The sequence below is a fragment of the Globicephala melas genome, chromosome 12 (genome assembly GCF_963455315.2).
Source record: "Globicephala melas chromosome 12, mGloMel1.2, whole genome shotgun sequence".
NCBI lineage: Eukaryota > Metazoa > Chordata > Mammalia > Artiodactyla > Delphinidae > Globicephala > Globicephala melas.
Genome location: NC_083325.1, coordinates 11,770,137 through 11,794,606, shown reverse-complemented (window position 1 = coordinate 11,794,606; position 24,470 = coordinate 11,770,137). Strand labels below are relative to the sequence as shown.

The following is a 24,470-nucleotide window of genomic DNA, read 5'->3' as shown; positions in this document are numbered from 1 at the left end:
AACACGGCAGGAAGGTATCGGAGCCCTAACTACGGGAGGGGCCAGGACGTAGCAGGAAGGATGCAGGAAAGAGAAGAGGGGCTGATCCCAACAGTGTCCTCGAGTACTGCCATCACGTCAAAAAGAAAGGTCAGTTTCAGATGCAAACCACTACATACAGAATGGATAACCAACGAGGTCCTACTGTGTAGCACAGGGAACTATATTCAGTATCTTGTGATGAACCATAATGGAAAAGAATATGAAAAGGAATGCATATATAGGTATAACTGAATCATTTTGGTGTACAGCATTAGTTAACACAACATTGTAAATCAGCTATACTTCAATAATTAAAATATATATATATTAAAAAAAAAAGATACGTCAGTTTGACACCAAATGTTTAGGAAGGGCGTAACACAGGGCAGCTCTCAGGAGTGGACACCTGGCAGCTTTATCCTGGCCATTGCTTGGATAGCGTGGCCCCCATAGGGAAAATGGGGATGTAATAATAATGGTGTCCCCCAGGGTTGCGGTTAGGAATAAAGGAGTCATTACTATGTTTGGCTCATAGTAAGCGCTCAGTAAACGTTATTACTTCTATTACTTTCTCTTTGTATCAGTAGAACCTGCCACGGCCCAGTACTTGAGAACTGCTGATCTACAGGGGTTGACGCTGAGGGCTGGACAACCACACATGCTTGGTGAGGTTCTCACTGTGCAGCTTTGGCAAGGAGTGGGGCTGGGATGGGGTGTCGCCCCGCATAGTTTTCAGTGTAAACAGTGCTTTACAGTATGTGCTGTGCAGTGCATAACCTCGCCAGCTGTATATGGGGGCCTTGACTGAATACGGATAATGTGGGAAAAGGCAAGATGAAAACGATTCCAAGGTTTTGGACCCCAAAGTCAGAGCAATGATCGATTAGAAATTACATGTTAAGCTGCTAATTTTTCAGTGTTCTGAAAAACACTTCAGTTGTATAATGTCCCTCCCCCTGTTTTTCCTCACAGAAGTGGAAGATTTTAAAATTATTTTGTTGGTGGGGCAAGGTAGTGACAGTAGGAGGATGCGATCAGACCAAAAATCTTTTAAACTTTTACTTTTTATTAACGTGTTCTTGTTAATTCATTTTCAAAATGACAAGAGCAAACGTGGTGGGCCTGTTTGATGATCCCCATTGTGGAGACAATGTTTTTAGCCAGAGTCAGAGGTGTATTAAAAGCCCACAGCCAGAGACTTAATGAGAATTTGGTCCTCTCTCCATGGCACACGTGGAAAAGCAGGCTGCCGCTGGAATTCATGAGACATCTCCCCCTTCTCTTCCCCACTCCCATCTTCTTTCACGGTTATTTTCTCATGTGGACGGGACAGAGGCTAAAGTGGGAAGTTTGGCCTCACAAGCAAATGCAGCTGAACAACTTGGATAAATGGCCTCCCACTCAGGTCCAAGAGTAGCTTGTCCACATGTTCCAGCAGTTCATCCGCCCACCCCAGGGGGCCACATCCATCCAGTCCTGGAGTTGGTCGTGGAGCGCCCCTGCTGTGTGCCCCTGTGTTTCCAATGACCACCCAGGCCTTGACCAGATTCCAAGGCCAGCTTCATAAAGACAAGGATTGTGTTACCATCATCTTCCTCCAGTGCTCAGCACGGGGACAGGCCCATGGGATATGATTAGCAAATGTTTCTTCAGCCAACGAATAAAGTGATTAGACCTATGGTCCATTGTTTGAGGTTTGCCTTGTTTTTCTGAACAAATTTGCCAGCAGCTTCCTTGAGGGCTGGAGGCGGTATCCTCTGAACCCAGCCTGATGCCTGGCACGGAGCTGATATGCAGCAAACACCTACAGAACAAATGGGTGTGACACAGGCAGGGACACTGCTGTGGCTGGGAGTGGGACTGTGGTGGGTCTGTAGCCAGGCCTCTGCAGCAGCATCTCCTCCCCAAACCACCTGCAGCTGCGGTGGGGCAGATACTGAGGACCACAGCCTCTCGGACTCAAAACTGGTCAATGAGGGGATGCTAGGGAAGGAGCTATTTTCTGAACTATAAACAGAGCTGCCATACGATCCCACTCTTGGGCATATATCCGGAGAAAACTCTAATTCAAAAAGATACACGCACCCCTATGTTCACAGCAGCACTGTTCACAATAGCCAAGACATGGAAGCAACCTAAGTGTCCATCGACCGATGAATGGGTAAAGAAGATGTGGTACATCTATACAATGGAATATTACTCAGCCATAAAAAAGAATGAAATAATGCTATTTGCAGCAACATGGATGGACCTGGAGATTATCATACTAAGTGAAGTAGGTCAGAGAAAGACAAATATATGATATCACTTATATGTGGAATCTAAAATAGGACACAAATGAACATATCTACGAAACAGAAACAGACTCAAGGACATAGAGAACGGACTGTGGTTGCCACGGGGCGGGCGGGGGAGGAAGGATTGGGAGGGAGTTTGGGAACAGCAGACGCAAACTATTATATACAGAATGGATAAGCCACAAGGTCCTACTGTATAGCCCAGGGAACTATATGCAGTATCCTGTGATAAACCATTGTGGAAAAGAATATGAACAATGTATTTATATGTGTATAACTGAGTCACTTTGCTGTACAGCAGAAATTAATACAACATCGTAAATCAACTATATTTCAATAAAATAAAATTTTAAAAGTAAGGGATTTTCTGTGTGCTCGAGTAGCGCATCCCACCCTTAAATCCATGAATATTTGCTGAGTGCTTGCGGAGCGTGCATGATGGCAGACGGGTTGGTGGGCAGTGATGCTTGGGTGTTGGCCAGCAACTCTGTGGTTGGAGAGCCAAAGCCCACCCAGTCCCTGGATGCCTGACCCATGACCTCAGGAAAGCTCTGTCATGCTCTGACCCCCTGTAAGGACAGGAGTACCCGGCGGGGTGGGAGACGATCAGATGATCAGTGCCTCCACAGACACCAGCTGCTGCTGTGACTGGCCTGCATCTGAACCCGGCCTTTGACCACACCAAGGAGGAATTTCTGGGCCTTGTGGGAATGAGCGCTGGGACTAATGGGTAAGGTCTGTCTTAGACAATGCATGGAGAATGGCAACACTGGAGCAGCATAATTGCCACCCATGAATGAGAGGCAAAAGCATACTTCAAGTCTGTGAAGTAACCCCCCTCAGCCTGCACCCCACTTCTTGACTCGAGCATTTGACTTCTTCTTGGTCGAAGTGCTTTGCAAAAGAAAGCACTTTTCACCAGCAGAACTGCGACCCCCCCGCCCCCAGTCCTTTCTGTTAGGTGGGCATCGATGCAACCATTAAAGAGAGCTCTAAGGAATCTCTCCAGGGCTGGTCTTCACCACTCTTTCCCAGCATGAGCTCCTTTAGATTTTTTTTTTTTGTAGTACACGGGCCTCTCACTGTTGTGGCCTCTCCCGTTGCGGAGCACAGGCTCCAGACGCGCAGGCCCAGCGGCCATGGCTCACGGGCCCAGCCGCTCTGCAGCATGTGGGATCTTCCCGGACCGGGACGTGAACCCGTGTCCCCTGCATCGGCAGGCGGACTCTCAACCACTGCGCCACCAGGGAAGCCCTCCTTTAGATTTTTATTGAAGCTTCAGGATCACAGCCCAAGGTGGATAAAGGAAGCAGCGGCTGCTGAAATCGCAGGTCCCGGGGTATTAGGTGGAGTGGCAACCTCATGCCGCCTCCCTGACCCTGGAGTCCCTCTAAGCTGCAAGAGGAGGGTTGGGCAGGGCGGCAGCTGTGCGGGAGGGAGAGTGCACGCTGGTGTTACGTGCCATCAGCCCGCTTTACTACCCCGAAGACCTGGGAAAGGACCAGAAGCACCTGGGCCGGATGGGTCAAATAACAGCAGGGTTGCAGTGCCAGCCAGTGGGAGCCACACCGGGTTCTCCCTACTCCTTAGACAACACAACAGGTGGGGACATGAGCCGAGCTCTCTGAAGTTCAGCCTCAAAATCCGGAGACCCAGAGGCAGCTGCACGAGGGAGGACTTATCCTTGAACTCCTAGGGGTTCTTTGCTCCCCGCCGCGGAGCAGAAGGAGGATTTGGCCCAGGCGCTAAGGGTTCCTCGGCCTCGCTGCCCACGGTGGGATCTGCTATGAAGCAGGCCCCAGCGGTCGGGAGGAGAAAGGCCCCATTCTGGGGCGGGTTTGTAGTTTATAGTAAAGGCTTTTTGGCATCTGGAATCCTGTTTGTGTCCACTTCCCGTCCCTCTCCCTTGTCACACCCTGTGTCGCCCCCCCGCCCAGGAGAAAGGGCTGTTCTGTGGACCAGAGCCCCCCCCATTCCATGTGTGCCCCCCAGGCCGATGTTTGAATTGTGTCCGTGGGCGCTTCACTGTCACTTGGTTAAAAACTCCTCCTCTCACCCCCGAAGATGGCTGAGGCCAAACCCAGAACAAGCAGAAACTGTCTACTTAGAATCATTTCACTTTATGCAAACGCAAAGGATTCTCAGTTGATAAAGCGTAGCAACACTGAATGAGAGGACATTTAAAAAAAAACTTTCAACCTGAAATCACCTGACCTGATTGTCCCCAAATCGTAAATGGTAAAAATTAACTTGAGTGCACAGCACTCCGCCACTTGGAGAGAATTAAAAAGAAGGGGGCTTCCCTGGTGGCGCAGTGGTTGAGAGTCCGCCTGCCGACGCAGGGGACACGGGTTCGTGCCCCGGTCCGGGAAGATCCCACGTGCCGTGGAGCGGCTGGCCCGTGAGCCATGGCCGCTGAGCCTGCGCGTCCGGAGCCTGTGCTCCGCAACGGGAGAGGCCACAGCAGTGAGAGGCCCGCGTACCGCAAAAAAAAAAAAAAAGAAGAAGAAGGGCCATTCACGGGATAAATGCACCTAGTGCAGGAAAAGTGCAGGCAGAAACCGAGAGCTGACCTGAGGGAAGGGGCCCCGGCAGGGGCTTTACCGGAAACAAGGGGGAGTAATTGGTGGGTTGCATGTGTCTGGAGGGGTCACAGCCTCAGCAGAAGAAAGCAGAGGTGACAGTGAACCACTGAGATGCCCGCACCGGGTAAAAAGTGGGGTTGGTATAAAACATGGTGTTGGTGAGTCAGATTTTCTACACAGGCTCCGGTGGGCGGGCACCGGGTTGCCAGATAAAAAATGGGATGCCCCACTTACACTTGGATTTCAGATAAACAATGCCTATGTGGGTTATACTTAGTTAAGTAAATGCAACTTAGTATCCTTTAGCACAAACCAGCTGGAGCCGGTGCCCAGGGAGTTCACTGTCGCCCTCCCCCTAGGCTGGCCTCCTGGGGCCTAGAGCAGGATGAGGAAGGGGTGTAGAGGGGCAAACAGGGACCCCAACACACCAAGCAAGCTAGCCAACCTCTCTGTGCCCTCACCTGGAGGATGTGCGGCGGCTCGGGCCTCTGAGCCAAACGCATGATTATCAGGGTGACTCCTCACTCCCCCTGGCCCCCGAATGCATTGGCTCCAAAAAAAAAGACTGGAGCCCCACAGGTGCCTCTCCCCCTTGCTTGGCCTTGTGCACACACTTTAGCAGAAGCTCCAAGGAACTCAAAGGGCTTTAGGCAGACCCCATAACCCCCTTCAGCCTGCACCCCACTTTCTGACTTGAGCATTTGACTGTTTCTTTTTTTTTTTTTTTTTTTGGCGGTACACGGGCCTCTCACTGTTGTGGCCTCTCCCGTTGCGGAGCACAGGCTCCGGACACGCAGGCTCAGCAGTCATGGCTCACGGGCCCAGCCGCTCCGCGGCATGTGGGATCTTCCCGGACCGGGGCACGAACCCGCGTCCCCTGCATCGGCAGGCGGACTCTCAACCACTGCACCACCAGGGAAGCCCCATTTGACTGTTTCTTGATAGAAGTGCTTTGCAAAAGAAGCTTCCCCAGCAGACTGCGACTGACTGACTCTTTCCCATCATTTTCTAACTCTCCACCGTGCTTTCATTACAAACCCAGCAGAACATCAGGATCTCTAGGGAAGCTTTTAAAGCTCTGATGCCTAGGTTTCACCCAGAGCTTGAATTAACTGGCCAGCAGTGCAGCTTAGGCATCTCGGGATTTTAAAAAACCTCCTCTAGTGATTCTAGAGGAATTAGGGTCAGATCTAATTCCTAGAGAATTAGGGAATGGATCCATCCGGTGGCCCAAATCATCTTGGGGGGGGGGGGCGCTCCTGAGGGTTTAGACCTGATGCTTAGAGTCCATGTGGCTTGGGAGCGTGGGAAGAACAAGAACTCTGGTGCCTGAGTTCAGTCCCAGCTCTGCCACTCAGAGGCCAGGCGCCAGTCCCTTGTCCTTCTGAGATTCAGTCTCCTCATCTGTGAAGGAAGACAGGTAACACCTCCTCCTCTCAGAGATCAGAGCAGAACACTGCGCACGGAACACTGCGCACGCACACGATCCATGCCAGTTACGGCTTTCATAACATGAAACATCTGATCTGCCTGGTTTCAAAGGTGCAACTAGTCATGTCTGGACTATCAACGGCCAACATATGGAACCGATTATGCTGACTTAGATCCTTCAGCCTCTTGCAGTGAAACAGGAATATATGTTTACCCAACCAAGGGTGGCTTTCCTTCTCTTTCCCCTTTGGCAGCATGCCAAGGGTCACAGAAAGGCTGAGGGGACACTTTCTGGCCAGGGTTGTGAAGCAGCCGCCCCCCTGGTCCCCGGGTCATCTGGGGCTGCTTCTCCGCAAGAACCAGCTATGGTTTTCACAAGACCCGGGAGAGACGCTCTGTCCCCGAGTTTAACTCCTCTGTCCTGCCACCCCTGACACACATCCTCCAGCCCACCAATACCTGAAATCCTATTAATTTGAGTCTTTCTTTTCAGGAAAAAATATTTCCTTCTAAAACGTGACCGTCGCTAAAGACCAAACACCTTAGCAAGCACAGTTTGTCCAAGTCTTTCTTAAGTGACAGAGGGCACAGAATTCCCTCCAAAAACAGAGTAGATGGACTTTCCCCTATTTCTTCCACTAAGTACACCTAAAAACACCGGGCATTATATTGATATATAAAACGAACATTTTTTAAAACCCTGAAGAGTGGACAGATGGTAAACCGACTAGGGACCTCAGGACCCAGGAACAACATGGTGACGAATTCCCTGGGTCTCCTTTTGTCCTTTGTGTCCCAGATTTGGAAATGCTAACAGGCAAAGACAAAAAACAACAACAAAAGCCTGCTATCTCTAGTCAAAGGACTAGGAGAGGGCACCTCAGCAAGACAGAAGGCTTTTAAACAGTAAACTGCTCTCCTCCAGGCAAACAGCCCAGGAAAAACCACGGCCCCATCCCCACCCAGGCCAGAAAAGATCAGTGGGGAGCCTAGACTTGGACCCTTCCCAGGCTGTGAAGGGGTGCTACAAATGTTCCACTGGGTGGTATCAGAGCAGGTCAAGGAGGGAACAGGCACTTTCATCCCTACTGGTTGGCGTTAGTAAAGCCCACGTGGGGAGCCTCGACTTTTATTCCCACATGGCATTAACAAGGCATCCCTCCTCGTCCCCAGCAGGGTGGTATGAGAGGAAGCCTAGTAGAGATTCAGGGCTTTCACTACTCCCTAGCGTCGGTGGAGGTCAGGTGGGGAACAGTTGGAAAGTAAGCAGGCACGCCTACCCCTCCCTCAGCCAGAACTCCCACCCAACCCCTGACCAGCAGTAATGAGGACGAGGACCAGCCCATACTTAGATGTCAATGGCGGCTGAGTGGGGAACCTGGAATTCTACCCCCACCAGGCAGTGAGGCCCCCTACCAGAGCGTTTCAGAGAAAACCAAGTAAAACAAAAGACAAATAAGAGTCAGTCTCATAGTACCCCAAATGTCTAGGTTTCAGTTAAAAAATTCTGTCTGAAACTGAACGAAATACAAACACCAAGATGACAGGGAATTATCTGAAAAAGCTTTTAAAGAAGGAATCATAAAAATACTTCAATGAGCAATTATGAATATGAAACACATGAATAAAATAGGAAGCCTTAGCAAATAAATGCAAAGTCTCAGTAAAGAAAGAGAAGATTGAGAAGAGAAACAAATGGGAATTTTTGAACTAAAAAATACAATAACCAAAATAAAAAACTCAGTGGATGTGCTCAACAGCAGAATGAAGGGGCAGAGGAAAGAATCAGTGAACCAGAAGATACAGCAATAGAAAATTATCCAATCTGAACAACAGAAAAAACTGAACAGAGCCTCTGCAACCTGTAGGACTATATTACTGAAGAGCTAACATTTGTATCATCAGAGTCCTGGAAGGAGAAGACAAAGATGGCAAGGCTGAAAAAGCGCTTGAAGAAATAATGGCTGAAAACTCCCCAAATATGACAAAAGATATAAACCTACAAAATTAAACATCTGAATGAACCCAAAATAAGATAACCCCCCAAAATACCCACAGCAAGGTACATTATAATCAAAATTCTGAATACTAAAGACAAAGAAAACATTTTGAAAGCACTGAGAGAGAGAGATGACACCTTACCTAGAGGGGAAAACCAATTCATATGACAGTGAATTTCTCATTAAAAACCATGGAGGATAGAAGGAAGTGGCCATTTTCCTAAGTGATGAGAGAAAAGGAATGTCAACTCAGAATTCTTCTGGAATGAAGGGGAAATCAAAATATTCTCATATTAAGGAAAACTAAGAGAATTTGTCATCAGCAGACCTACTCTAAAAGAACAGCTAAAGGAAATTCTCTAAACAGAAAAGAAACAATAAAAAAAGAAAACCTGAATCATCAGGAGGGAGGAAAAAACACAGAAAGCAAGAATACTGGTCAATACAATAGAATTTCTTCCTCCTCTTGATTTTTCTAAACTACATCTGATGGTTGAAGAAAAACTGTAACACTGTCTGATGTGGTTTTATATATGAAGAGGAAATATTTAAGATAATTATGCTTTAAATGGGGGAGGTAAAGGGACTTAGAAGAAGGTAGGGATTCTATAATTCACTTGAACTGGTAAAACATCAACACCTAATAGACCACAAATTACATTAAATGTAAATGACATAAATATTTCCATTAAAAGACAGATAATGGCAGAGTAGATTAAAAAACATGACCCAACTATCTGCCAGTTATAAAAAAATCACTCCAAATATAATGATATAGGCAAGTTGAACAAAAAGATAGAAAAAAGACATATCATGCAACCATTAACCAAAAGAAAAGCAGGATGCCTACATTAACATCAGATAAAGTAGATTTCGAAACAAAGAAAATTATCAGAGACAGTAAGACACCTTATGTAAGGATAAGAGTCAATCTACCAAGAAGACACAGGAGTCTTAAATGAGTATACACTAAAGCAAAGAGCTTCAAAATATGTGAAGCAAAAACCAATAGAACTGAAAGGAGACATAAACAAATCAACAATTGTAATTGGAGACTTCCAACATCTCTCTTTCAACAATCGATCAAAGGACTGGGCACAAAATAAGCAAGGATAAAGAAGAACTTGATGAGATTGCCAATGAAAAGAGTCTAGACTACATTTATAGAACATTCCACCCAACAACAGCAGAATACACATTCTTTCCCAATGACGATGGGATATAAACCAAGAAAAACCATTATCTTGAGCCATAAAGCAAATCTCAACGAATTTAAAAGAACTAAAATCATACAGTTTATACTCTCTGATTACAATGGAAATTATTATAAATTAATAACAGAAGGTAACAAGAAATTTTCCAAATACTTGCAAACTAAATGTCTAAATAATCTATGGATCAAAGGGGAAGTCTCAGGGAAATTTTTTAAAAAATACATTGAACTGAATGAAAATGAAATTACAATGTATCAAAATATGTGGGACACAGTTGACACAGTTTTGAGGGGAAATTTTATTTAGTAGTTTAATCTCATAACATGGAGAAAGAAGAGCAAAGCAACCCCAAAACAAGCAGAAGGAAGAAAATAAATATAGGAAATGAATTGAAAAAAGAAAAGCAATAGAGAAAATCAATGAAACAAAGAGCTGGTTGTTTGAAAAGATCAATAAAATGGATAAATCTCTAGCAAGACTGACAAAGAAAAAAAGAAGACAAAAATTACTAATATCAGGGCTTCCCTGGTTGGCGCAGTGGTTGAGAGTCCGCCTGCCGATGCAGGGGACACGGGTTCGTTCCCCGGTCTGGGAAGATCCCACACGCCGCAGAGCGGCTGGGCCCGTGGGCCATGGCTGCTAAGCCTGCGCGTCCGGAGCCTGTGCTCCACAACGGGAGAGGCCACAACAGTGAAAGGCCTGCGTACCACAAAAAAAAAAAAAAAATTACTAATATCAGGAATGAAACAGGGAGTATCACTATAGACTCTGAAGATATCAAAAGTATAATAATTAAATACTATGTTTGCAGCCAACTAAGCCCACCATGCTCTCTTCCCCATGGGAGCCCAGTGTGCAGTGGATGCAAACAGCAGCCTCCTCGGAAGTACACGCAGCCTGTTGCCTGTACGGGTTGCTCTAAGGGACCCTGGAGACAGCCCTCTGCAGTGGACATTCATGTCTGGCATGCTAACTCCAATCTAGGCTCCAGACAGGTATGCACGGTGCCTTTGGAAAGCCCCAGGGCACAGTGGCCAGTGGCCACACTGGCCAGGTCATAATGTCCATCCACACCAAGTGGCAGAACAAGGAGCACGTGACTGAGGCCCTCGGCAGGGCCAAGTTCAAGTTCCCCGGCCTCCAGAAAATCCACATCCCCAAGAAGCGGGGATTTACTAAGTTTAATGCGGATGAATTGCAAAATATGGTGACAGAAAAGTGGCTCATCCCAGATGCCTTCGGGGTCAAATACGTCTCTGACAGTGGACACTGAGTTTAATCACCAATGGCCAATGACTTAAACCATCATGCTTGTGTCATAAAACCCCACATAAAGGGCTTAAACAACAAGGTCTGAGGAGCTTCTGAGTTGGTGATGAGCTGGGAGGGCGGTACACCGGAGGGGGCATGGAAGCCCTGAGCCCCTTCCCACATACCTTGCCCTATATGTCTCTTCCATTTGGCTGTTCCTGAGTTGTATCATTTATAATGAAACAGTAATCCTAAGGATAGCGCTTTACTGAGGGCTGTGAATCAGTCTAGCGAAGTATCAAACCTGAGGGGGAGAGGAGGCCATGGGAATTCTGAATTTATAGTCAGCTGGGCAGAAGTGTGGGCAGCCTGGACACTCCATCTGAGCTGGTATCTGAAGTGGGTGTTGGCGGGGAGGCAGTCTTACGGGATTGAGCCTTTAACCTGTGGAGGCTCTGCTCACTCTAGGCAGTTAAGTGTCAAAACTGAAATGAATGGTAGGACTCCCAGTTGATGTCCCCTTTGGTGGAGCCGCTGAAGCGAGGTTTTCTGTAACGTGCAAACAAACGTAAACCCCAAGGACATGGTAACACTACAGTGTTACCAATATAATTATGCGTGATCAAAGGATAGAGAGATGAGTGGGAATTAAAACACCGATGGCGGGGAGGGGGTAGTGCTTTTCTCCAGGAGGAGGGGAGCAAAGGGATGAGACTAGAGAGGGGAGCAGTGGGGGGCTTCAACTGTACCGCTCATGTCTGATTTCTGATGCTGAGTGGTGAGCACAGAGGTGAGTTTTATTCCTGTATATTCTTCTGTGTATCCTAAATATTTCATCGCAAGATTTGAGTATGTAAATAAAAGAGTAGGTAAGAAAAAAAAATGTGATGGTAAAAAGAGAAAGATAGGCCTTTCTGTTTACTAGCCGGCCCACCTGACAAGAATGATGGGAACCCTCCTTGAATCTTTTTTCCACCCGTAGGTCCCAAAATCATAATGTTGCAGGAAAAAGAGTGGGGCACAAGAGGATGGTCTCGTCCCAGGTCTCGGGCGAGTCCCTGGGATGGGCCGCCAAGTGTGGGTTCTTGGCTTCACGCAGGAAAGAATTCAAGAGTGAGCGATAGTAAAGTGAAAGAAGGTTTATTCAGGGAGAAACGCACTCCACAGACAGAGCGTGGGCCGTCTCAGAAGGCAAGAGATGCCAGGGTCTGGGGGTTGTTGGTTTTCATAGGGGTGGGTAATTTCATAGGCTAATGAGTGGGCGGATTATTGCAACTATTTTGGGGAAGGTGCGGATTTCCAGGAATTGGGTCACTGCCCACTTTTTGACATTTTACGGTTGACCGGGGCACTGTCATGACTCCTGTGGGTGTGTCATTTGGCTGATGTATTACCGTGAGTGTGTAATGAGGCTCAAAGTCTAGTGGAAGTCGACTCGTCTGCCATCTTGGACCTAGTTGGTTCTAACCAGTTTATGTCATGTCCTCCAGGGCTATGTCATTCTTTTAAAGGTTGTGTGCCCTGCCCCCTTCCTGTCTCAATAAGAGCACTTGGCTTGAGGAATCATCCAGCCTCACAGCTCTCACCCTAGTCCCAGACTTGCTGCCTTCCCTGGATAAACATAACTATTTTATTCTTACCCTCAGCGGCCAGGTTCTGATACATGCCCTGGGGGGAGGAGTCCAGGGGGTGGTGTGAGGCTCTGCACCCCTCCTCCAGAATCAGACACACTGGATCCATGGAGCGTAACAAGAGATGTGGCACACAACGGCCTGGACCCACGCAGGACAGGGTCACACCCCAAAGATGGAGTCCATAGGTCCTGGGTGGGACCTGGGCTTCTGTATTGTGAAAATGCTTCCTAGTTGACTTTCTCCTGGTTCTTGCAGCCAAAATGCTTTGGAGCTTAACATTCTACAATGTTTTTAATAAAAGAGTTTTAAATTTCTAAATATAAAATTATATCATAATATTGAATAATTAGACTTTTTTGTTGTTGTTTGTATATGTGAATACACATTTTTTATTTGTCTTGGATATCCACCTAAGAGGAGAATTGCTGGGCCATAGAGTAACTTCATGTTTAACCTTTGAAGAAACTGCCACCCTGTTTCCAAAGAGGCCGCTCCCTTTTACCTTCCCAGCGACAGTGTATGAACAATTTCTCCAAATCCTTGCCAACCTCTGTTACTGGCCTTTTGTTGTTATTCCCATCCTAATGTGTATAAAGTGATATCTCACTTATTTCCTCTCTAGTTTTTATTATTTACTTCCTTCTGCTTGCTTTGGGTTTAGTTTATTCTTCTTTTTCTAGTTTCTTATGGTGGAAGTTTAGGTTATTGATTTGAGAGCTATCTTCTTTTCCAATATCAGTGTTTACAGCTATAAATTTCCCTCTTAGCACTGCGTTAGATGCATCCCGTAAGTCCATAAGTGTTGCTGTGTTTTCATTTTCATTCATCCCAGAATATTTTCTAACTTTCTTTGTGATTTCTTCTTTGACCCATTCGTTATTTAGTAGTGTTGTTCAATTTCTACTTTTGTGATTTCTTAAATTTCTTCCATTGTTAATTTTTAACTTCATTCCATGTGTTCAGAAAACACACATTTTTTTTTTTCTTGCGGTACGCGGGCCTCTCACTGCTGTGGCCTCTCCCATTGTGGAGCACAGGCTCCAGACGTGCAGGCTCAGCGGCCATGGCTCACGGGCCCAGCCGCTCTGCAGCATGTGGGATCTTCCCGGACCGGGACGTGAACCCGTGTCCCCTGCATCGGCAGGCGGACTGTCAACCACTGCGCCACCAGAGAATCCCCAGAAAACACACTTTGTATGATTTAAATCCTTCTAAATGTATTGAGACTTAATTTGTGACCTAACATATTGTCATTTGTTTGGGCAGGTCCAGTATCCTCAGAAATACACCTCCGTGTTTCCAGACTATTCTATTGCCCCAGATAGAGCTGGAGGGGGTCCTTCATGGGGACACAGCCCAGGCAGCGGGGAAGGGCAACTTCCCACAGTAAAGAAGCCACTGGCATGACTCATTTTTAAGAAATACCCCACACTGCCTCTAGCCCCACTTCTGGGCTGATGCCTGCACTCCTTTTGCCAGCGTCAGGCGCAGGGCTGGGGCCTGGCGGCATCACACTCATGGAAGGCACCATGTCTGAACCTCACGATGAGAAAACATCCCAGCCCACTTGTCTCCTTCAGATACAATCCATTTTCTACCCACCAGGGGCCCCAGAATCACCTATCTGCAACCCGCCCCCCACGCCATTTAATCAACGGAGATGTGGAATTTCAGAAAGGCGAAGCATCGCACCCCAGCTGTCCCTGCACGTTGAAACTGGGATGAGGACTTACATCTTCAGACTCTCAAAGTGGTTATTTTTCTTTTAAACTAATGCTTGAGATCTCATGCTAAATCTAAGAGCTTCTTTTTTTCTTGGTCCCCAAACTTTCAAAGGACATTGTTTTCATCCACAAATCTTTGAATCGTGTGCCAGAATTGGAAAAAGGCTTACAGGCTGCTTTCACTTCCTGCGTGGAGGCAGCCTGCCCTGAACTGCAGCGAGTGGAAAACGGGCCTCCGAAGACAGGCCACCCTTGGGAGCCCATGAATATTCATCACTTCGCTGTGCATTCACTAAGTAGCGCAGGGACAGAAGAGTACTTTCAGCAAGTTTGAGTCTATGTTCTAATATCCTCCACGAAGACAGCCTGTCCTTACTGGTAAAAAGATCATTTTCTAAAGCAATAATGAAATCGGTCTTCTATTAGTAGCTTTTAAAAGCCCCACGGCTTACAGTAGTAAAACAATCTCGTCTCCAAAATAAACAAGGCTTTCCTTTGTATGTCCAAGGAGAGGCAGGACCAGAGCTCAGGCACATTCTAAGGCGTCTACTGGCCCTGAATGCCTGTAGTAGCTAGAGCACCCAACCCCACCCCGTGCCCCAAAAAGCAGACTACAAAGAAAAGGGATCTGTCAAGCAGTGTTTGCCTGACTGTCGAGCGGCAGCCTGAGACCTAAATTGTGAGGATGGGCCCCCTCCCTGAGTGAGCTGGGGCAGAGCTCTAACCCCATGATGATCAGATCCCGCTGGGCCCTTGGCTGGCTCCCCAGAAGCTAGACAACACCTTTGAAGGGATCGACTGGGAAAAATCCGGAAGACACCGTTAATGACTGCGGACAAGGAGAAACATACAAGCATAAAATGTGGTGCCACAAATATCTATGCATTGCTCTTATGAAATGCAATGGTTTTTCTCCAAGCGTAAGTCTCTCAAACATGCTTAGCTTTTGGTGTAAAACTTCTCATATATGATATTGGGCCAAACATAAAGTCAACATATGTCTCCTCTCTCTCTTTTTCTCCCTCTCCCCTCTGCCCTGCTCCTTCCACCACCCCTGCCACCCCCAAGACTCATGGAAAATCCATTTTATCGTTAAGTGAAAGAGGCATTAACAGCGGATGAAATGGACAAAAGGATGAAATAAAATGGTTTAGAATGGAGTGCAGGTTTCTCAACAAACTCTTGAAGACATACTATCTTTCCTTCACTTGAAAACACCAGGACCTAAGAAGGTGACCTGGATGTGGTAGCTAGGCCAGGCCTACTGGATCCTGCTGGCTGACAGAGGCCCAGACAGAGTGGGAATGACAAGGTAGCCAAGAAGGGAGGGCTGCCCAGCTGCTCCAGGTGCTGGAGGGGACAGGCTTCCAGGCCTCACAAAATTGGGGAAGACCTGGGCTCTCACTGTGGTTAAAAATCTTCCATACGGTTCAACAGCCACACTTCAGACAAAGAAAAAAAAGTCTCAGGAAAGAGAAAGTGCTGGGTTGGTAGGTACTCTCGGTATTCTTGCGACGGGCTGCATACAGGATCCTCCTGCCACGCTGCATTTTCAGCATTTAGTTGGAGGCAGCAGGGCTGGAACAAGATAGGGAACAAGTTACCTCTGGGTCAGGGGTTAGCAAATGCCCAGAGTGTGGGATGCAGAGGAGTCTGGGCCTTTCCCGGGGGGGGCTCGCTTACACCTGCCACCAAGCAGGAAGCATCTGGAAGCCAGGAGTGCACCTGGCCTCCCTGTCCGGTCTATCTGCTACAAGACTACCTGCACACACCCACTCAGACACAGAACGTCATCTAAGAAACAAAGCCTCATTCTCTAGCCATTGCAGCCAGAAGACTGCATTTGGCAAACCTAGTTTTAGCTGGAAAAAAGGAAAGGAATTATCTGGATGTTTACACTCAAACAACCCCCCCAAAAGTTATGAAACCAAAACAAAACCACACCCACTTTAGAGTAGAGTGATGTGGGAAAAGCTGAGCAGGAATTGGACTTCATTTTTATACCTTCCTGAGAGGCACATGACAGGAAGCGATTCCTGGACTAAGTTAACCCTGAATTCAACAAGTGAGGGTGATGGGGGGGTGAAGAGGGGAGTGGTCAGGACAGGCCCTGCCTCATCTGAGGCGACAAGCGTGGGTTTTGCTAGCAGAACTAATAGAAAACAGTCCCACAGAGCAAGGACTTCAGCGTTCTGGGGTGGACACCCACAGCCCCTCCACCAGAGCGCTCTGAACAGTGGAGGACGGCCCATAGGTCCGCCCTCGTATTTCAAGTTGCAATTTAGGACTTATTTCAGTGAGAAAAGAAGAAACTTTTCCCCCAATACCTTTTGTTTAAGAAAAACAATTACCGCAAAATTTGAGTTGAGAAGGGAGAGGAAGCATGGGTAATAATGGCTAACAGTTTTGAAGCATATACCATGTGACACCGGCTCATTCATCCTTCCATAAATAACAAAGAGTCCCACAGGACCAGTGAGGAAACTGAGGTCCTGAGAGTTAGTCACTGCCCCAGGGCTCCCCAGAGGCCAGCTAGGCAGGACAGGAAGCCCAGCCCACTGGCCACTCAGCCCCTGAGCTGCAGCCCCTGTTAATTTTCATTCCAAGCCCTAGGAGCACACAGACTGAACCCGCTTTTTTCAGGTTTTATAATGTTTAACTTCCTGCTGAGATGCATCCCAACCAGAGCCACGTGCTTTGGTTTAAGATTAAACTAGTAACAACAGGCCAGAGTCAAGGCACTCGGGACCCCAATGACCTGGGAATTGGGCAATTCGCCCTGGGCAAGGAGCTGTTAAAACTGTGTCTTTAACATGAAAAATTGGCTTTTGACTTATTTTTAAAGTTGGGATCGTTAAGAGACTATAAAATACGTTAACCTTGCTCTATTGGCCTTAATATAGTCCAAAAATCTACCCTAACATTTCTAGTAAGGAGATCACTTTGGCATCACGGTGAAACGAAAGATTGTTTTCTAGCAACCAAGCCCCAAGCACAAGGTCATGGGAGCTGCAGCACCTGTTTCTGGAAAAGCCAGTAGGAAGAGAGAAGCGGGAGGAACACACGGTGAGACCTGCAGAGGCCTGGGTCTTTGATACCATCTGCAGATGCTGAGCACCTGAAATGAGTATCACGCTCTGAAAGCGAAGAGGAACCCATCAGGTGGCAGTAGTGTTGTTTCATGGAGTGTGTGTGTATAACTTTGGCAGCAGTGGCAGTGAGGGAAGGCCTCTCCAGGAGAACATCTGAGCTGAGACCCAAACGACTAGAAACAGCCAGTGTGCAGAGATCCTGGGGAAAAGATTCCAGCCAAAGGGGACATCCACAGCAAAAGCGCCGGAGAGACGTGCCGCTCCAGCCACAAGGGGGGAGTAACTAGAAATGAGTCAAAAAGGGAGAGGGAGGCCCCTGAGTCCTTGCCAACTCTCGTTAAAGAAGGGAGGCCACTGGAGGATGTCAGACAAGGGGGCAACCCAGCCCGATTCATCTTCAAAGTCTCATTCTGGCCATTATGTGGGAAGCGGAGGGTCTGCATATGTTCATTTCCAGGCCAGGGAACCCATTTAAACCAAGGTCCGGCCTCAGCCTCCCTACCTTGGCGGCATGTTCCCAATTCACCGGCACCTAAAGATGCAACCTGTTCGTAACCAGCTCTGATTGGCAACCCACTGGCCCTGCTCCTAGAATAACCTGGAAATTATTTCTAAAAATAAGACAAAAAATAATTATTCTCAATTTGAAAAACCCTAACCCTAACCCTAACTTTAAGGAAGTGGATCAGAATAAGTTTTGAAAAATTACTTAGTTTTGAAACGTGCCCTGCTTACTTCCACAAAGCATTTGAGTCCATTGATACAAAGCCCATAAGCAACTAGACATCTTAAAGTCCTTTCTGGGAAATGTTGACAATATATTGTAACGTGGTGACAGCTTCAGTTTGGGAGAGAAATGCTAACACTGAAGAGTTTTAAAAGCCCAATTAGTTCTAAGGGCTGAGTTTCGGGGCAACGGCTAGGTCCTTGCAATGCCTTCGCTTTCATCCACCTCTGTATTTCTTGTCCTCTAGCTTCTCCTGGGCCCTCTAGAGCTACCCTTTGCTTGATTTGTTGCTCACTGGCACCCCCATCAGAGACAGAACAGAAAGGAAAGATTGGTGAGCCCAGAAACACCCCTGGTTCAGCAGTTTCAGTTCTGTGTGTGTTTGTCTTTGTGGGAGGGTGTTTGTGTGTATGGGGTGGGGGTGAGCGGTAGGGAGGATTCCAGGGTGAAAGTGATGCGTAAATTGTAATTATCCATTCCTCTACAGTGTAGAGTCTAAACACACATTCACACCCTGTCTCTCTCTCCCCTCTCCTGCCTGGTGAGCAAACCACTTGAAACCACAACATGCAATATGAAAATCGTAAACCTAGATGAGGGGTCCAATAACCATTTTTAATCTCTTCCTACAGCACTCTTACTTCTGCCCTAATTTGGCCAGTGAGAAGCCCATTCTTCCAGCTTTTCACAAAGTAAAATGTAACACTGCCAGACATCTCACAGATAAATTCGAGATGAAAAGCAAAAGGTAGGGAAAGAAACACTGGAGAAACTTTTCGTTCTTCCCGCTGGGTGGATTTTAACAGACCTTTTATGATTATCTGCCTAAACTGATTATTGGCTACAAAAGTTTCTTTATTACAGCTTTTTAAAAAAATTAGAAAAACAGCCCATTTAAAAAATGTCTTCCACCAAAACTACTGTTTCTATTACTTTTCCCATAATTTTCACCACATTCACTATGTCCAAGATTACCATTAATGGCCAGCCTTCCCTAGTAGCAAAATATAACAGATTTGCAGCAGATTATGAAAAAGGATCTGGCAGTAATGCTGAGGAATTTTTGAGGGTTTAGTGGAGGGCTGGGGGTAAAGAACAGAATTGCTTTAATTCTTTGCTTGGTTTATGTTTCGGATGTTTGCTTCAAATTGCTATGTTGCCCCAAATTATAAATTGTCTATGTAATTTAATGTGTGCACTGCTTAAGAATTTCTTATTTGAGCAACTGAGCTTTCCAATGAAAACTTCACGGGGAAAAAATCTGAAGTAAATTGTTTAACTATAAATTGAACTTCCCAGGTATTCTTAAAAAACATCTTTGACTATAATAGGTGAAAGCTAAACCTTTTAGTTTAGGGAAAATGCCTGAGATGTGTTCATTCAGTATAAAGCCTGGTTAAATTTCTTCCAGCTTCCTTAAGCAATGCATCAGCGATTAAACTTCTAACCCGTTAATCACTTACCCTCCAAACAAGCTGCTGATGCAGAATGGGACCTGCCCTCCCTTGCCACCACTTACCCATCCAGTACTGGATGGGTAAGAGTATTTATACTGGAATGCCTGGCAGAGTCGAGATAAACCTAGACGCTGACCAAGCACGTTAGATTCGGTTCAGCAGTAACAGGAGTGAAAAGAATGCTTCCCATTTTTCCAGGGTCCCCACGCTCCCAGGCTGTCCCTGCTAATGTTGCCCATGAGGGCCCGGGGGGAGCAGCCGGACCACAGTCCCTCCCGGTCGCACTCTGGGCCTTGGGGGATCTTAGCACCGGGATTGCGACCCCAACTCCCGCAGCCTGCTGGTCTCCGGCCCCTCGGGGGATGATGGGGTCTGCGGCTCCCACAACTCCCGCCAGAGCCTGGGTCCAACCACGCAACCATGTCCAGGGAAAAGTTTTCGGCGCATTCCCCTCTGCCGAAAATTTCAGGACTTGCAGCGCGCCCGGCCGAGCTCTGTTTCCCTCTTGGAGGTTAAGGGGAGCCCTCGGCGCCCACCCCTCCCCGGCTCCACCGGGACGCGCGCCCTCGACCCAGCCTGGGTGCCGGGACAGTGCGTCGGTGGGAGCACCCGGCACCGCTGGGGCGGGGGGAGGTGTCTGCAAACTTGCCAGCTGCTGGGTGCGCCCGAGTCGGCGAGCTCCCGGCCCCCCGCGCCCGGCCCCCGGCCCCTTGCACTCACCTCCCCTCCACAGCGCGGGGAGGAAGAGCCACGGCAGGAGCGGCAGCAGGGCCCGCCCCATCCCGGGGCCGCGGAACTGGATATTCTCTGCGGACCGACGGACAGATAGACGTCCAGAACCTGCCGCGTCGCCGGCCAAGCGCGCCCGCGAAGCAGCCCACTCCCGGCGGCCCCGGGAGCCACCGCCGAAGTGGCGGAGCCGAGCCGCTGAGGGTGGCGCCGAGGGCTGGAGGGGGCGGGACGCGGGCCAAGTCCGAGCGGACCCAGCCAGTCGGGGAGGGGAGGGGGCGGGAAGGAGGCCGGGAGAGGAGAGCCGCGGAGGGGGAGGAAGGGACGGGGCTGGACCGGAGGGGCGGGGAGAGGCGGGCAGAGGCGGGCCTCGGGTCGAGCCTGGGCAGACCGGGATGGGGGCGCGGGGGCTGAAGAGAGAGGAGGGAGGTGGGGACCATAAAGGGGAGGGGCAGCCGGAGGTGGGGAGGAGAAAGGGGCCCTGGCTCTGGGCTGTCTCGACGTCCAACACGTGCAGGTGGGAGGGACAGAGGGAGGAGACTGGGTTGGGCGAGGGGGAGCGGAGGCCGCCCCACCAGACGTAAGACTAGGCGCCTGCAGCTTGGGGACTGCGGTAGTCCCGCAGTCTCGGCTCTGCGAACACAAAACCCAGACAGCAACGCTCCCAGAGGCCAGGGCCTCCGTGGCGGCGCTCCCTGCTGAGCGCCACATGCATCCGCTCCCGCCCGAGCGCCCCCTGGGTACCCGGCCAAAGGGGTGAGACCAGCCTCGGCGTCGAGGAGCTCAACGCCTCCTGGAGAAGAACTCTTCGCTGTGCCCCCGAATCCAAGAGAGGTGATGCTCACGGAGGGAGACGAACGTCAATGAAAAAGTGCAGAGCGTGAGTGGAAGGAGGCAGCCCCCAAACGACAAAGTGTGGAGGAGCCAGGAAGGCAGACGCAGAGAAAGTTAACCGTGAAAGAAATGTCAGCCACTTTTACTAATAATCGCAACAATAACTTACATATATATGTATATATATACTTTAAGGAAACATTTTTAGAATTTATGTGTGTTAATGCGATCCTTTGACAACATGAGCCGTTCCTCTGCTCAAAACTGGACAGTGGTTCCCGCTTTCTCTCTGCATAAGAGCCACAGTCCTGCACGACCTGGTCCCTTTTCTTCTCTGACCTCATCTCCATACTCCACCTCCATTTATGCTGCTTTGTGGTCCAGCAGTCCCTGACCCCTAGGCTGGTCACTTGGGCTAGATTTGGCTGTAAGGAGGCAACCAGCCCACATGGATTTAAATCGGTTATCACTTGCACTGCCAGCAAAAGCAGTCAGCACGATGTCAGCTTCTGGCGTCCCTTGTCCCATAGGATGACACCAAGCCCGAGGGGCCAGATGAACAGACCTGAGGAGTGGGTGGCTTTGCTGCTGAGCAGCCAACTCTAAAGTACAGTTTCATAGACTTTCACAGGTGGCTGCTGCTGTGTCCTTGGGGGCAGGGAGAGGCATGGAGGGAAGGCATGGAAACACCTTGCTCAACTGAAAGTCTGGAGAAGGAAGAGAAACAGGCATGCCTTGAGAGAGAGACATGAAACTGCCTGCAACAGCTGCTCACTAGGCTCACCTCCCCCTGCCGCAGGAGGAAGCACGGGACAGTCCCCAAGACCTGGGTAAGACTGCATTCAAGGCTCGCCTGCATGCCTATGTGGAGATGTGCAAGGTCGCCGGGCCATCTCAGCAGAGCCCTTGTTCTCCTGCAGTGTCCTTGCTGCTGCTCATATACACCAGGCTCCCTTCCACCGTGGGGTTTTGCATCGACTGTTCCCTCTGCCTGGAATGCTCTTCCCCCAGACTCACCCCCTCTTGGTTAATGCTCCTCCTTCAGGTCTTTGCTAAGTCTCACGTTCCTGATGAGGCCCACCTAGTATAAAACTGTCTAATTATTTATTCCTGTGTGATATACAACCCCAAACGCAGTGGGGGTAAACAGCAGCCACTGTACTGGATTCACAGATTCTGTGGGTCAGAGATTTAGATGGGGCACAAGGAAGATGGTTTGTCTTTCCTCTTCCGTCTCTGCTGGGATGTTGGGCTCAATGACTGGGGACTAGAATGATCGGAAACAGGGGTCAGCGAACTGTAGCGTGTGGGCCTATCGTCTGTGTTTGCAAATAAGCATTATTGGAACACAGCCATTCACTGTGTGTTGTCTGTGGCTGTTTGTGTGCTGTAATAGCAGAGTTGAGTACTTGTGACAGAGATCAGAGGGCCCACGAAGCCACACGATCTGGCCCTTTATAGAAGTCGGCCAACCCCTGATCTAAAGGTCTGTTTCCTCACATAGCTAGCACTTGCACTGGGATGACTCAAAAGACCAGGGCTGCAGACCAGAGCACCTAAACAAGGCTTCTCCATGGTGGCCTTGGTGTAGCTGGAAGTCTTACATGGAGGCTCAGGGCTCCAAGAGTGAACATTCATTCCAGTGAACAAGGTAGAAGCTGCATGGCCTTTCATGACCTAGCCCAGAGGTCACCCCACTCCACTACACCGGACTCTCTTGGCGGATGCAGTCACAACCCCACTCTCATGCGGAAGAGCCGTAGCTCCCACCTCCTGATGATGGAAGGGTCAAAGGATTTGCAGCAACCTTTTAAAACTTTCACGAAGAACAAAGCTTAGCTAAAATGTGGGATATCAACTCTAGTGTATTCATTTTTCATACTTGCCATGCATCTAAATGTTATTGCAAGTTAATGTCCTAATTATTCAAGTCATCAAAATAGATGACAGGAAATGTGGGTTTAAAAGAAAAACCAGACCCCATATTACACAACTATTTCCATCCTTATAGGATGTCTGCCCCCAAAGGCTAATTGGTGCAACTTTAGCAGGGCGACACCAACCCAGAACCCATACTTCGGTGCCCACACTGTCTTCTATATCTGCTAAGACTCCACATGTTACGAGGTGGAGCCCCTACTTTTATTACATAAGAAAAGGAGGGAAAGTCAAGGGGCTATAGCAGCGTTCATCCGGGGGCTGGGAAAGTCCACCCCCACCGACTCAAGTGTAGCAGGGCTGTGTCTCAAATCAAGTGGTATCGTGATCACGATGCATGCCTCAAGCATGTTCAACATATCAGTGACGGGATTTAAGACTAACAACTGAAGTCCCCAGAGGAGCATGCCAGCCTACACATGAAAGATGTAAAGAGTTAGTTCTCAATGGCCCTATTTTTTTTAATTTTATTAAAATATAGTTGATTTACAATGTTGTGTTAATTTCTGCTGTACAGCAAAGTGACTCAGTTATACATACATATATATATATATATCTTTTCCATTATGGTTTATCACAGGATATTGAATATAGTTCCCTGTGCTAGACAGTAGGACCTTGTTGTTTATCCATCCTATATATGATAGTTCGCATCTGTTAATTCCCAAACTCCCAATCCTTCCCTCTCCCACCCCCCACCCTGCCTCGGCAACCACAAGTCTGTTCTATATGTTTCATAGATATGTTCATTTGTGTCATATGTTAGATTTCACATATAAGTGATATGGTATTTGTCCTTCTCTTTCTGACTTACTTCGCTTAGTATGATAATCTCTAGATTCATCCTTGTTCCTACAAATGGCATTATTTCATTCTTTTTAATGGCTAATATTCCATTGTATATATATACCACATCTTCTTTATCCATTCAGCTGTCAGTGGCCGTTTAGGTTGTTTCTTTGTCTTGGCTATTGTAAATAGTGTTCCTATGAACGTAGGGCTGCATGTATCATTATGAATTACAGTTTTGTCTGGACATATGCCCAAGAGTGGGATTGCTGGATCAATGACCCTATTCTAAACCCATATCCTCTCCCTTTGTTGTCCTACCCACCCACATACACATTCCCCTTGCCCCTTTCAGCCTTGTCTCCAGCTGGGGCCTGTAATTGACTTCCCACTCCTGCATCCAGTCCAGCACGTGGACCCCCAATTCAGAGCTGGCCTCCTCCCATCCATTTTAACATAGTGCAGATTGCCTAAAATTTAGGGATCGGGCTTAGCCTCACGGTATTCTATGAATGACAGATTGCCAAGAAACAATCTCATCCTGGTTTCAGTGCCAGAGAGCCATTCATTCATTTATGATTCCACAGAAGTTGACAGCATGTGCTCAATTCCAGGTGTAAGACCAACCCCTGGAATGTGTCACTGAGCCAAAGCACAGCACCTCCATCAGGGAGCTACTATCTCATGGGCCAAATGCCAGTCAAGGACCACTTTGGTTCTCACCCGCCCAGCAGCCATTCCATGGTC

At 48.1% G+C, this 24,470-nt stretch overlaps 1 protein-coding gene and 1 non-coding gene across 2 annotated transcripts in view; one reads left to right on the top strand and one right to left on the bottom strand.

The window, feature by feature from the left end:
* Positions 1 to 20,379, bottom strand: part of MERTK (MER proto-oncogene, tyrosine kinase) — a 113,529-nt gene extending 93,150 nt beyond the window's left edge. Inside the window, exon 1 of the mRNA XM_030837361.3 lies at positions 20,154 to 20,379. Within this exon, the coding sequence (XP_030693221.2) occupies positions 20,154 to 20,214 (61 nt within the window). The 5' untranslated portion in view covers positions 20,215 to 20,379. The remainder of the gene's footprint in view (positions 1 to 20,153) is intronic.
* On the top strand, positions 10,354 to 10,488 carry LOC115842567 (small nucleolar RNA SNORA70). The gene has a single exon (XR_004035356.1). It is a non-coding gene; the product is annotated as a small nucleolar RNA SNORA70 (small nucleolar RNA).
* Positions 20,380 to 24,470: the final 4,091 nt, after the last annotated feature.